The sequence below is a fragment of the Lathyrus oleraceus genome, chromosome 3 (assembly GCF_024323335.1).
Source record: "Lathyrus oleraceus cultivar Zhongwan6 chromosome 3, CAAS_Psat_ZW6_1.0, whole genome shotgun sequence".
NCBI lineage: Eukaryota > Viridiplantae > Streptophyta > Magnoliopsida > Fabales > Fabaceae > Lathyrus > Lathyrus oleraceus.
The window spans coordinates 449,818,679-449,834,143 of record NC_066581.1 but is presented as its reverse complement, the minus strand read 5'-3'; the positions used below and the strand labels follow the sequence as shown (position 1 = coordinate 449,834,143).

Genomic DNA, 15,465 nt, shown 5'->3' with positions numbered 1-15,465 from the left:
AAACAAAAGAAAAATATCACCCAATAGGACTCGACAACACATGTATGACTCGACCAAAAGCTAAAAATAACTAAGTAGGAAACTAATGAAAATAAAACAGCAAATAATAGAAAAGCGGTAAAGCTCCTCCCCCATACTTTAACCAAACGTTGTCCTTAATGTTTTAGTTCAAGGCAGAGAAAGGAGTAGTGAAACCTGGTATGGGGCTCAGTGATGTCGGTCGCGGCCTCTATGTCGCGCAAAACCTCCTTTACCGAATGCGGGATTATGCACATGTTGCATCTACTCCCTCATACATGCCACTTCCATATGCATTCCATTCATATTCTCAATGAGGTCAGCCATGTTGAGCTCGGTCCGCTCCATAAAGTCAACCTGAGTCTGTCTGATCTGATCAATGGTGAACCTCATCTCCTCCTGCTGCCTCTGAATGTTCCTAAGTAGGACATCATGGTCCACCTCGACATCATTATAATGTCTAATCTCACTTAGAATGTCATTAAGAGATTTCCTCATGGAGGTGTAGTCTTACTCCTCACAAGGCTAATATCCGGATGAGATACCTGTAAAAGTGTCAGGAAAAGTAGGTGTGGTGTGTGCATGGGTGCCAGTGTGGGGAGCATCTTGCTCTATAAGATTTGGCTCGGGGGCATTAAGATCACAAATCCAATTAGCGCTCATTCGCACGTCGATGTGTGCGGTTCAAGGTAAAGTAACTCCCATAACCTCTCGGTCAATAATCATCAGAAAATATTTGCCGTCGGGTTTATTTTTAAAAAGGCACATGCTACAACAATAATCAAGGTCGGCAAATAGAGTCTCTAACGACTCAAGTGTAGCCAACTCCGTGCCTAAGTTTAAAGCAAGGGCTATTGATGTAATCAACCCTCCAACATAAATAGGACCCCCCAGTCCGAACACTGGTGGACTGGAAGTGTGCGAGTAAGAATGGTGTCGGGTTAACTTTTGTTCCAGACAAGACACAATAAATAACTAAAAGGTCTCTAGAATTTACGTTTCTGGTATTCTCTCGACCAAAAATAGTGTTGGCTAAACTGCGGTGCAAATACCGAATGACGAGGTTTTGATTAGCGGTAGCTTTAAGGCCTTTCCAGTCGATGGTGGTTTTTCCCGTTAGTTGCTGCCAAAAGTCGAGTGCGTTGGATTCCCATTCGCTCTCTAAAGGGTGTTGGCATGAAAAATCGTATCCTTGAGGAAACGAAAGTAAATCGGCCAGTTTGTCTTGGTTAATAGCGTAACTTCTACTAAACATCCTAAAATGTGTAGTGTCGGTGGTACGGGATCCTCCTATAGGGGTGCTGTACCAAAAAAGTGCTTAAGAACTCGTAGGTAATTTGAATAAATGTAGGACTAGTTAAAGTAAGAAAGTGAGACATACCTAAGTTATTAAGCATCCAATGGACATTATTAGATAAACCCAAATCACGAAGAGCAGAACTATCGGGGTACCGCGTTGCTAAGACATCCCTCTTGAAGAGTTTGTGGTATCTTCTCCTTTGATTCTCTCCATCAATTCCCTCCGTGAATGCAATCCCCATGTAGCCCATATCTCCTCTTGATATAACTGCTCTATGAGGCATTTTGAATGAAGCAAAAAGGAATAAGAAGAAAATGTTATGGTGTTTTGAGAAGAGAAGAGTGAATGGAAAGGATTGTGAAGTTAGAAAGTGGGTGGTTGTGAATTTATAATGATTGGTAAGTGGAATGGTTAGGAGTTGAAAGGTTTGAGTTAATAATGTTTAGAGTAGGAAGTTTAAGGCTTTTAAATGAAGGGTTCTATTTATAGAACCACTTGTATGGGCTGCAAGCTAAAAAGCTCACTTAAGTGTATGTGGCTCATATCTTATATTATGCCGAAATCACTTAAGCGCGTGGTACCTTACCATATTTCGTATTCTACTTAAGTACACCATACCTTTTGATGTTCTACAATTCACTTAAATGCACTGTACCTTACGATGTTCCTTGGTTACTCTATCTCTCATCAATCTGTGCATTGTGTGTGACCCTTTAGGTTTTCGCGGCATTGAGAATTATTTTAAATTACATATTTAACATAATAAATAGTGAGCGGTATCTAGCAACACATCACTGTTACTCAAGACACGAAAATGTCATGTGATCTGACAAATCCTTTTGTGATAATACTTATGTGTGCAATTACCCTTTTCCCTTATGTCTATATTGAACACAAGGCATAGATCGTGTCATCCTTTTCCAGTTCAATATTGGGCCCATAGACATTTATCTTGTTATGTAGGATGGGAAAATTCCGTCTAGGTCACTCATGTCCCTCAACATGCTTCGTGGAGTACCCATCAACTGTCTTTATGGTCATCCAGTTACGGACAATGTTTGATCAGCAATAAGGCACCCGACTCTACATCTAGGGTCCATAGAGGTTTCAGGTCGAAGGGTGGTATACACCATTATCACCATGAGAATAACTTATGAAACTTTGCATAACATTCTATGTAGTATTCTCATAGCGGGTAAATCCAATATAAATATTACTCTTAATATTCATACCTATGTTTAAGACTTGATAACTCCTTATCCATGATCCATGAGATGTGATCATTAGTCTATATACATAACAGTCTTAATGATTTAATGTTATCCCACTTCACAATAAAGCTCGACTACAAATACTTTAAGAATAGTGTCTTTATGTTTAATGTGATCTCATGATTAAGTCACACTTGATACATTAAACGGACTAACTATTCTAGGGACTTTATTAAACAAACATAATAAAGAAAAAGCCTTTTATTATTAGTAAATAATTCGATACAAGTACCAAAAGTATTGGCCTATAGGGCTTACACCAACACTTTTAAATTCGAAGCTAATGGCGAACGCCATTAACCTAAAATTCGCAATTTGGCAATTTCTAAATATTAAAGCAGGTAAATCCTATTAAGGCGATAAAATAGTTAATTAAAATTAATAGTTATAATGAATAAGCATGATATTTGCAAGAATGAAGATAATAAGCGATTAAATAAAGTAATTTGCTGAAATGGAAAGTACATTAATTGAAGGTAGGAGTAACACATGTTCGGGTCGATATATCGACAATAAAGTAAACAAAAAATGAAAAATAACAACAAAGGGAAAAATACTGATGACAATTAAAATATAAACTAGAAAATACGAAAACTCTAGTAGAATCGATCGATACTAACTATCACTTCGGTCCAAGAGAGTGTTCCAAGGAATGAACTTGTTGGAAAAGATGATCGAACTGCTCATTAACAATATCAATAAATCTGAGGAGATCCACTAAAATAGAATTGACTTCTCCTCTGATAAAATCAACTTCAGATTACAAAGCAAGTCTAGCAGTGCCGAAATCGACGAGAGGAACAACATGATATGCACCAGAGGAGTGTGAATTAACATCAGGAAAAATGGCCTCTGGGTTCTCATAATGCTGAGGGTTGTAAGGAGGTGTAGGAGACTCACTTTGTCCATCTATGCATTAAAACCAGTTATCCCGGTTATGGACATTAGTTTTCTCATGGTTTGGTAGTGCAAAATTCCGGACTACTTTGTTATCAATTAACAGCTCAAACTCCATCGGACCTAAATTGGCAATGATGCCTCGTTTGAAACAAAAGTTTAGGCGCATGGGAAAGATAACTCCAAAAGCATGGAAATGGTTAAGCGGGTATCTCAGGCCTATAGCATCAACAATCATGGTTATTAACCCACCAATGATAATAGTATCGTGGGTTTCTTGGGCAACCTTGTCTAGGTTTGCTTACATAAAGGCAACGACATTCACTGGTCTCCCTTGGGAAGCACAATACATGATAAAAAACATGTCCCTAGAAACATCGGTGATGTCCTCTTGCTTACCGAACAGGGTATCGACCAGGATTTTATGAAAGTAGCGGATAGCAAGGTTGTGGCTATTTTTAGAAAACATGGTGTGAGGTTCGGGATGATAATTTCCGGTTATGGTTCCCCAGAAAAAGTCAAGGTCTAGGTCTGTAAAGGCATCATCAGGGGTAATGGTGTATGCATCAGGGCCACTATGAAATCATAATAACTCATCCATCTCACAGTGGGTGAAATAATACTTGGTTCCTAAAAGCCTAAATGTAGCCAGACCTCTACCAAATCCTATTCCTCAGTTGGGGTCATAATAAAGGGAACCTAGGAATTCAAGGGTGAGCCTACGGTATTGTCTATACCTCTTCCTCACAGCAAAATTATCTCAACCTACTTGGTTTAGAAGGTTCATAACATTGTCTCTTATTCCTAAGGTGGCCAGGCTCAGCCCATCTGGATAAATAGAAAGTGTCATTTCCCTATGTGCTAACATGTCAAAACGGCGCCTCTGATTTTTGCTCCTAAATACAACCTTCATATTGTCAACAGGATCCACACTCCTAAGTTAGTGATAAGCTATCCTAATTTATGTTAGCCTAATAGTAAACAAAGGTTATACTATTAGTAAAAGGTACCGCATGGAAGTGTTAGAATAGGTAGTACTAATAATAGTAATAGTAATAATAATAATAATAGAAAAGAGAAAGAAGTTAAAAACAAACATCGAAATAAAGTAATAAAAATGAAAACAACTAAAAAGAAAAGATAAAGATTAAGGGTCGTGGATTGCCTTCCATGTAGCGCTTCGTTTAATGTCGGGAGCTCGACATTGATTGGAACGGTGCTAATCTTTTGAAAGAGCGGGCAACTCTTCTAATTTGTAACTCATGCATAAATCCTTATTTTCTACATTGTGGTAGTGCTTAAGTCGCTGCCCATTTACAATGAATGGTTCATTTGTTTTACTCTTTATTTCCAAAACTCCACTTTGGATAACTCTCGTGACCTCAAAAGGGATGGACCATCTAGAATGAAGTTTGCATGGAAATAATTTGAGTCGAGAATTAAAGAGAAGGACTATGTCACTCTCATTGAATTCTCACCTTGTAATTCATTTGTCATGCTACCCGGTGCCGGACTCCATATTTTAGCAACAATAATTCAAAGATTTTAGAAATGAAGTGAGATCCTCTGTCACTAATCACGAGTCTTGGTACACCGAATCTAGGGAAGATTTGATTCTTGAAAGGTTTAATCACTACTTGTGCATCGTTAGAGGGCGAGGCTACCACCTCAATCCATTTTGATACGTAATCAACTGCAACGAGTATGTATTTGTTACCAAAAGAAGATGGGAAAGGACCTATGAGATCTATACCCCAGACATCAAAGACTTCTAATTCTAAGATGCCCTTTAGTGGCATCTCATCGCATCTAGAGATATTGTCAGTGTGTTGGCACCGGTCGCAATTTTTAATCGCGATATGGACATCTTTCCATAGATTAGGCCAAAAGAAGCTAGATTGTATGATCTTCAAACAAGTCTTTGAGGTTCTTGCGTGCCCTCTATAGGATGCAGAGTGGCAGTGAGATATGATATCATTTACTTCTAATTCAGGGACACATCGACGAAAAATACAATCGGCGCATCTCTTGAAAAGTAGTGGTTCATCCCAATAATAATGCTTCAGATCATGGAAAAATTTCTTTTTTTGCTGGTATGTTAGGTCTGGTGGAAGCACTTTAGCGGCTAAGTAGTTGACAAAGTCAACATACCATGGTAGGGTGGTCCTTATGCAAATAGATTCCATAACTTTATTAGTTTATATGTTATTATGTATTAAAGAGAATTTGATCGTTTCGATTTCGATTTATAATTGGGCTATAAGACGATCATAGGGAAAATCGTCATTGATCGGCACTTGTTCGGATTTTAGATCCTCAATCCTATAGAGATGATATGCTACTATGTTCTCGGTTCCTTTCTTATCTTTGGTCTCTATATAGAATTCTTGTAAGAGTAGGATCCATCTTAAAAGTCTCAGTTTAGCATCCTTCTTACTTTACAGGTACCTAATTGCGGCGTGGTCGATATAGACAATTATTTTTTCTTCTATTAAGTAGGAAATTTTTTTATCTAAAGCAAACACAACAACTAGGAGTTCTTTTTATGTGGTTGCGTAGTTCATTTATGAATTGTTTAAGGTTATACTTGCATAACAAATAGCATGAAGCTTTTTATCTCCTCTTTGTCCAAAGATTGCGCTAACAACGTAATCACTAGCATCACACATTATCTAAAACGACTTAATCCAGTTAGGTGGTTTCATAATGGATGCGGTAATAAGAGCATTTTCAGATGTTCAAACGCTTTTAAGCACTTTTCGTCAATTATGAATTCAACATCTTTCATTAATACGCCCGTTAGTGGTTTTATTATCTTAGAGAAATCCTTAATGAATCCTCGGTAGAAACTGCCGTGTCCTAGGAAACTGCGAATTTCTCTAACTGTTTTCGGAGCTTGATGATGTTCTATAATTTTAATTTTTTTCTTTATCCACCTCAATCCCTCGATCGGATACGACATGCCCAAGTACAATTCCTTGTCAGACCATGAAATTGAATTTTTCCCAATTTAATATGAGATTGACCTTAACGCATCTCTCAAGTACCATTTCTAGGTTCGAAAGATATCCTTCAAAGCTTTGCCCACAAACAGAGAAGTCATCCATAAATACTTCCATCATGTCGTCTATAAAATCAACAAAGATCGACATCATGCATCTCTAAAATGTTGCAGGGGCATTACACAGTCCAAACGACATTTTTCGATAGGCAAATGTACCATAAGGACATGTGAAAGTAGTATTTTCTTGGTCATCAGGATGGATAGGAATTTGAAAGAATCTTGAGTATCCGTCTAAATATCAAAAGCGAGAATGTTTAACCAGTTGTTCAAGCATTTGATCAATGATAGGTAATAATCTTTACGAGTGGCCTTATTTAGTTTTCTATAGTCTATGCACATTCTCCGTCCGGTTTGAGTTCTTTTTGCAACGGATTCGCCCTTCTCATTACTAACAACAGTAACACCTTCCTTCTTTGGAACGACATGTATCGAGTTCACCCAGTTACTGCCGGATATTAGGTATATGATTCCTGCTTCTAATAGCTTTTGTACCTCCTTTTTGACTACATCACTCAAGATGGGATTTACTCTTTTATGATGCTCTCTAGAGGTTTTAAAGTCCTCCTCTAGCATAATGTGATACATACATATAGGGGACTTATTCCTTTTGAGTCAGAGATGTTATAGCCTAGAGTTGTTGGATACATTCTTAAGACATGGAGTAACTTTTCAGTTTCTATCTGTCTTCAGTACTTCAGTATACTTAAATGATTCCTTCTCCATTTCTATCACACATTCGTTGATGACGTCTAAGAAACAACATGATTTGTCTATAGCTGGTGCTTGTAGGAATTTAGCTAAGAGAAATTCAACTTTTTCTTCTCCGACTTTGAATGTTAGCCTTCCTTTCTTCACATCTATGATGGCTCCGGTTGTGGATACAAAAGGACTTCCTAAGATAATAGGGATGTGGGAATCCTCCTTTATATCCATTATTACAAAGTAGGTAGGAATATAAAATTGTCCTATACGAACGGGAACTTTCTCTAGCATACCTACGGGAAATTTAATGGAACGGTCAGCTGGTTGTAGAGACATCTTGGTTGGTATTAATTCGCCTAGGTTTTGTTTTTTACATGTAGATGAGGGCATTAAACTAACAATGGCTCCTAAATCACATAGAGCTTTGTCTATGATAAACTTTCCAATTACACATGGTATGGAAAAGCTACCAGGGTCTTTCAGTTTATGAGGCATGTTGTTTTGAATGATAGTGTTACACTATGCAGTAAGCATAACAGATTCATTGTCCTCGAGTTTTTTCTTGTTGGATATAATATTTTTAAGGAATTTAGCATATGAGGGCATTTGCATGATTGCTTATGTGAATGGTATGGTTTTGTTAAGTTGCTTCTGAAGTTTTACGAATTTCTTGAATTATCCTTCATTTTTAGACTTAACAAGTCTTTAAGGATAAGGTACAGATGGTTTATATGGTGGTGGTGGCACATAAGGTGGTTCTTTATCTTTTGCCTCTCCGCTTTCATCTCATTTCCATCATTGGTTGGTTTGTTTACCTTTTTGGATCGCTTACCAGAATTTTGATACATGGCCTGATTTTGGATTCTGGGGTCAATTGGTTCATCTAATTCTATTCCATTCCGAAGGGTGATAACGTTAGCGTGGCCTCTTGGGTTTGGTTAAGATTGACCAGGAAATGCTACATTTGGGGTTGCTATTGCGGCTTGTTGTTGGGATACTTGGGAGATCTGGATTTCTAACATTTTGTTATGGGTAGCAATAGTGTAGTGGTAAATTCATGACCATTAAGCTATGGATAAACTTGACGTCAATAAAACCAGAGTCACCACCGCGCTTTTATTATTTCCAAAGGAAAAGGGAAAAGTACGAACAAAACCCAAAGATAAGAAGTTTTCAAATCAAAACTAATAAAATGTCAGAGATTAGAAGTAAGGGGCTTGGTTACACAGAAGGAAGGTGTTAGCACCCAAAGTGTCCTAGGTATTCCTTTGGAGCCCGTTTTTTGTGTACATATATTTTTGGTCTAAATGATGTTTGGTAAAAATATAGAGTGGGGAGATGAGAAAATAATTCATTAATTATATTTTTGTGTTTGAGAAGATCTTCGGTCTTATGCCTACGTACCAACATAAAATGAGGGATCAAAACCCCGTAGTTCGTGGTAAAAATTTCAAAGAAGTTGGTGAGTCGATTTTAACAAAAGTTTAAATGAAAAGGCCAAAGTTTTGAATGGGGTTGTTAGTTATTTTTGTCTTTTTGAAATTAAAGTCCATATGGTTAGGTTCATTCACAAGTTTGATTTAAGAAAAAGTTTGAAAATGCAATGGCATAAGGCCAAAGTTTCTAATCATTAAAACATGTCCAGGTTGAAAAGAACAAACAAAGATTTTTTTGAAAGGAGGGAGAGATTTTGAAATTTAAGAAGTGGGAGGAGATGAAAGGACTATCTTAGACAAAAATTAAAAGTTAAGAGTTGAAAAGATCTGACCAGTGGGAAGCAATCTAATAGACAAGAATGTCATATAGAAACCCATTTTCCTTTTGGACTTTAGCAAGCAACAAGCATAAGAAATATCCAAGCAAACTATATGAATACCAATGCATCAAATAAAGATAGCCATAATATCCAAGCAAGAAATCCAATAGCTAGCAATCATCAGATATTAACAATAATAACAATATAACAATTAAGTACAGAGACAGAGTGACAAATGAATCAAGGGAACTCAAGGTCTGCATCAGGTGAAAGGAAATGTAAAAGATATATCAGTCTCAAATGATAGCATTAGCCAAGTCCTTTAGCATATGGAATGTTAAGGAAGGTATGGATTTTAGAAGTTGAGTAAAATTGCTTGTTCAATGAAGATGGCCCAAAATGACCTATAATGTTTCCTCTTAGCACATGCCCTTTCAAGTTGAATTTGACATTTATCAAAGAATAAAAGTTGGAGAAGACATCTTTAAATTGATCATAAAACTTGGATGGACTTCATATCATAAAAATTGAGCAAGTTATGGTCTTTCGAATTTGACCTCCTAACTAGGGCACAGACAAAATGACCTATAATATTTCACCATAAAAAATGACTTCCCGAGCAAAAATATCTTTTCAAGAAAACATGAAAGTTGTTTGAAATGTCATAAATATTAACTTTGATCTTGTAATCATTCTTATATGACAACAATTGTAGGAGATAGGGTCTAGGGAACCCCAGTTTTAACCAGTTGACTTTCTCTGGTCAACCTCTTAGAACCAACTTGCAAAATTGAAGTTCTCTTGATATTTGGGGCTCATGGAGAGTCATATATGCATAAGATGATGTATCATGAAGTATCCCATAATATCTTTGATCAATTAATGAAGAAACTTGTTGAGGAAGTCACACAAGATACCTAGATGAATTAGGGCTTCCAAGGAAAACAAGCTTCAAACTCTTGACGAATTCTTGTTCAAAATGACAAATAATGAACATGGGGATCTATATATGATTCTTATAACCATGGTGTACCTTTCCTTGATTGATGCCTTGCATTGAGGGTCTCAAACCCTAGTTGTGAGCTTGGTGGGGCACATATGGACACACACACACACCTACAAAAGAAACAAAGACATACATAGACATATTTTGGCATTTTGGTTAGTAAAAAAAGAAAATAAAGTGTGATAAAATCAAATGTGCTTGGTGATCTCTCCTAATGCAAACCCAATGAATGAGGGGTAAGAAGGATGCCAAGGTGTGAACCCAAAGCCAATGCAAATGATGAGATATCATGAGGGAACTTATTTGACAGTTGTTTCATCAGTTCACTCGTATGAGCATTTTGATTTACAAATTATTTATTTTGTTGAGCTTGGACATTTATAAAGTTTTCCATCATAATCTCCAAATTTGACTTTCTAGGTGCCTGTGGAGCAATAAGGGCTCCTTTTTGATAGCCAAGTCGAATAACAGGTGTTTGGTTTGGTGGAAACAAAGCATTGTTACTTTTATAGGAAAAGTTTGGATGGTTTCTCCAACTAGGATTGTAAGTGTTTAAATATGGATTTCCTTGAGCCTAGTTTATTTGGTCGGTAGGAACACCAGTCAATAACTGAAAATCACATTAGACTACCTAGGGGTTCCACATAATTCACAGTTTGGTGTTTTAGCAGCTATGGTAGTTACTGGTGTTATGGCCAAGCTTTCAATCTTTTTAGTAAGCGCATCCACTTTAGCATTGACGCGGTCTATGCCATTGACTTTGTACATTCCACTTTTTGGAGTTGATTTTTCTAGAGTAGCAAGTCCACCTCCCCATTGGAAATGATTTTGAGCCATGTTTTCTATGAGCTCATAAGCTTCGTCAAAAGATTTGTCCATTAGAGCTCCGCCAACGACAGCGCTTAAATTCATCTTAGTGTTATACAATAAACCATTATAGAAAGTATGGATGATCATCCATTATTCAAGTCCATGGTGTGGACAATGTAACATCATGTCCTTGTATCTTTCCCAAGCATCGAAAAGAGATTCATTATCTTTTTGCTTAAATTCATTGATTTGAGCTCTTAGCATAGCTGTTTTGCTTGGTGGAAAATATCGGGCTAAGAATACTTTCTTCAACTCATCCCATGTGGTTACTGAGTTTGAAATTAGGGACTAGAGCCAAGCCCTAGTTCTATCCCTTAAGGAAAAAGGGAAAAAAACATAGTCTAATCGCTTCTTGACTGATACCATTTGCTTTCATTGTGTCCGTGTACTGCACAAACATTGACGAATGTAAGTTAGGGTCGTGTGTAGGACTACCTGAAAATTGGTTTTGTTGAACGACTGATAATTGTGAAGGTTTCAACTCGAAATCATTTCGATTGATGGTAGGAGCAACAATGCTATTATGTGGTTCAACGGACAGTTTTGTGGTCTTTCGGCCATAATTGGTACCGGTTCTGAAATTGGGATAATAGGATCTAGAAGATCGTATTTAATATGAAAATTGTTGATTCAGCGTTTTAGATTAAGATAACACTCGATATTGTCAATTGGTTGCTCTAACTCCTTGCTTTGAGAACGAGTGTCTGGCATACAATCGACAAAGGAAAAAAAAGAAAATTTACTGCCTTAGTTTATACTATGCAACAAAGGAATCACAATATTGACTAAATTAGTCCCCGGAAACGGCGCAAAGACTTGTTTGCGATGGGCGTGTTTGTCGGATGATGACTTCAAGTGCACAACCTATCGTGTAGTTTTAAAAGATTATCGAACCCATATAGACTAATGGTCAAGCTAATGTTATCTATTGTTGCAGTGCAAATCTAAGGCTAAAGGTTATAAGGATATGAACGGGAATGAAAATACTAATTTCTAAAGGTTTAAAAGTTATGATAAAAAATGAGTCTGAAATATGGATTCCGTGTTCCTAGGGGCTTAGGTAGAATTTGGGCACCAAATATGATTCTATTGCGTTATGTAGAAATAATCGACTTAAAGGTCCAGTCTCACACTCTTGTGCTATTGACAAAAATCATAATTCCTAACCATAGGATTTTGCTCTCGCTCACCCGTTCTAATTAGAAAGTGTATTTTGAAAGTAAATGAGATCCTAAATGATACCTAAAGCGCTCTCGTTGTTTTTAGGATTGTTGCCTAGTTTCCACTATCTGGTTCCTTCCTCACACTCTTCCGCTAACAGTCTGAAACTTGATTTGTCTTACACTCTCGTGCCAAAACAGTAAAACATACATTTGGAAACTAAAGCCATAGCATAGTTAAATCATATATTCTCGCCTATTATTTCTACCGAGTCCCGTCGGTAACGATGATCCTCATACGCCAGACTCAGAATAATTTAGAAAGACATGATATTATTTGAAAACAGCATAATTAAAGCATTCAAAGCTAAGAAGAGCATGGCATGCCAGTAATAAAAACAGTAAAGCATACAAATATTAAAAGCGGGAAGAAAACCTGAAATTGCATAGAGTAAAACTTGAATTAACTTGAACTTGAAAATAATGGCAAGCTTGATCTTGATCCAAAATACAAACGGTACGGAAATAAAAAGGTGTGACAATCCCTCGATGTGAGTTATTTCCACTTTACAGGTAATTTTCTTCCTAAAACTAAGACGGAATTTTGACAGAGCTTCTGCGCGAATTCAATTGATTTCTAACACTCCAAAAATGGCTCTATATATAGAGTTCATATGCCTGGTAACTGCTTTGGACGTGCTGCATTAGTGGAGGGAGAAGTGGTTAAAAACTGCTAAGAAACTCCCCCACTAGCGCAATTTTGGTTCTGTGTGAAGATGGCGAACGCCATTAGGGAAATGGAGAACGCCATTGTCTTGCTCATTAAATGACGTGTCGGGAAGTGGAGATGGTGACCGCCATTTGCTCATATTGGTTAAAACTAACTCTTTTTCTCCACTTTGGCTCCTTTTTCGCTTCTTTTTCGTGAGGCTTCCAAAACTCCAATGAAATCGGCTAAGAACTGCAAAAATAAATAAAAAGAAAGTAAAAGGAAATAAAATGCATAAAAACGTAGACGTATAACATGTGAAATAAGCCAAAAAACACGTTACAATTTCTCGTTATCATCCCCCAACTTCAAGGCCAAGATCAAAGTCGTTCCAACATCAAAGAGTCTCAACATCAAAGTTATTCCCCATGATGGTAGCTTTCCAAAAAGCCCAAGATCATTGCATTTTGACATAAATTGAGGGACTTGCACATGGTTTCTTTGCATGGCCCAATTTGGGAACTTTGGAACTCAAATGTTAAACAACTTTGCATGGCTTCAGGTTATGATCTCAACATCATTTGTGCACGAATTTGGATAGGTTGCAATGATCATTTGGGCCTAAACACATGCCCATGCACCCACACACATTGAATTATTATTTTTGGCCAAAATTTAAAATGGTGCAAAGATCAATTCCATGGCATATATAATAAGATGCATTGCCTCGGAATTAGGGAGAACCCTTGCCCAAGTTGTGCCAAGCAATCCCAGAACCTCACATTAGAGAATACCTTCAAAATTTCATTGAAATTTAGCTTCTAGTTCAAGTTATGTTTGTGAGCTAGAACTCTAAGGATTCACATACATTTTGATCCTAATCATCTCTTTCAAGCAAGAGGAAGCAAAACCAAGTGGAATTGCACCAAGATCGAGCCTCAAAACTGCAAACCGAAGGTGAATTTTCCAGAATTTCAACTTTTTGATTCTCTCTAATTTCTTAACATTTTGGATGATTTTTGGTTGATTGAAGTCCTACCAATGTATGCATTAATACTGAGTTGCTTTGAGGTTAAATCGATGAAATTCAGTTTGAACACCTCAACTTTCAACTCCACATTTCTCATTATAGAGTGAGAGTTGAATGATTTGGAGGTTATATTTGGAATCCTCATGGTTTTCTCTTCAAATTGATGTATGATCCATTTATTTTGGTGAGCATTTGATCTTGACCAGTCCGGTGAGGTGGCCGGAGAGGACGACCAGAGCTAGGGCTCCGGTGATGTGCTAGTGCAGTCCATACCGTTTGATCCCATAACCACGTTCTTATTTGGTCCCTTGTTTGTGATTACCAAGTTACGCGCGTGTTGACTCAGAAGCATGATGGATGTGATGCGCTTGGCCATCAGATATGCCACCTCAATTAATGAGGAAGATCTGATGTCCCTTGTTTTTTCTGATTATTTTATTTTCAATTTTTATTTTAAATACCATTTTCTCATTTAATTCATTATAATTTCGTTTTTAATCCAAAAAATATGGGACTACCACCAAAATTTGACAAATAATTTCCTCTTCCCATTTCTGGATTAAAATTATTTTTTGGATTGAGTTTGATATTTTTAGTGAATTTTGTGATTTTTAACTTGTTTTTAATTGATTTTAAATACTTCTGACTTTCAAAAAATGCCAAAAAATATTAGTCTAAGGTCCTTTGACCTTGTTTGACCTATGATAAATCCCTTGGCCATTTCTTTGGTGACTTGAAGGGATTTTAGCTTTTTCACCTTTTAAAATGTATTTTTCTTCATTTAAAAATTGATTTAAAATTGTTTAATTGCTTTAAAAATGTTGAGCTATTTTATTGACTTTTTGTTGACTCAACTTCTATTTGGCCTTGATCTTGGTTGAATTGGACTTTAATTTGATCAAGATTATTGGATTTAGAGGGTTGATGAAGTTTGAACTTCATCCCTCAAGATGAAAGGATAGTATTGATCAAGTGAGGTTCATCCCTTGATCAATTTGGGATTCTTTTTCACTTCATCTTCCCATCTTCATTTTACTTATTTCCAAATCCATCATGGCCAATGATTTCTCATGGATCAAAATGCTAGTTTGTTCATCAATGACCTTGTGTCAGATGAATCAACATGAGCTTGATTAAGATAGGTCCATCCCCTTTTATTTTTGTGTGTGGTATGGTTTAAGAGGTTGGCCTTCATACATTGTCCCTAGCATGAATTAACACAAAATTATTACTGCCCGGTCTCAGATAGTTGTGACTTCTATATAAGTCAAATTACGATTGATTAACATAGTGCTAAATTTGCCCGAAAGCAATAGCATTTTTGTAAGTGAGATTGTAAGCCTCCTATTCCTCATGGTATTATGTGAAGATTTTTCCTCTTTTCCATTTCTGAGAGCTAGTGGCATACTTGTTGATTTTATCCAAGTTGGAGCCCTTCTCATGAATGATGCATAGGTTCAAAACTGCATGCTTATGAGTGAATGGTTAAGTGTTCTCCAAAATATGACTTAAACAAATTCTTCTTCCAATAAAATTTCACTAACATTTCTTTGTATTGACTTTATTTTAATATTATTTACTTAATGCAATTTAAATTCTAGTACTTTATCACTCATTGTCATTTACGTTCATGCAATTTGTTTATGTTTCAGTCATTTTCACTTTGCTTACTTTAGCCATTG

The 15,465-nt window shown here is 36.7% G+C and overlaps 1 protein-coding gene and 1 non-coding gene across 2 annotated transcripts; one reads left to right on the top strand and one right to left on the bottom strand.

The window, feature by feature from the left end:
* Window positions 1–7,219: 7,219 nt before the first annotated feature.
* Window positions 7,220–7,747, bottom strand: LOC127131635 (uncharacterized). Its single transcript, XM_051060546.1, has one exon. It carries the CDS (start codon window positions 7,745–7,747, stop codon window positions 7,220–7,222), a length of 528 nt encoding a protein of 175 aa, XP_050916503.1.
* Window positions 7,748–10,981: 3,234 nt separating this feature from the next.
* On the top strand, window positions 10,982–11,088 carry LOC127133293 (small nucleolar RNA R71). Its single transcript, XR_007807279.1, has one exon. It is a non-coding gene; the product is annotated as a small nucleolar RNA R71 (small nucleolar RNA).
* The last annotated feature ends 4,377 nt before the right edge of the window (window positions 11,089–15,465 follow it).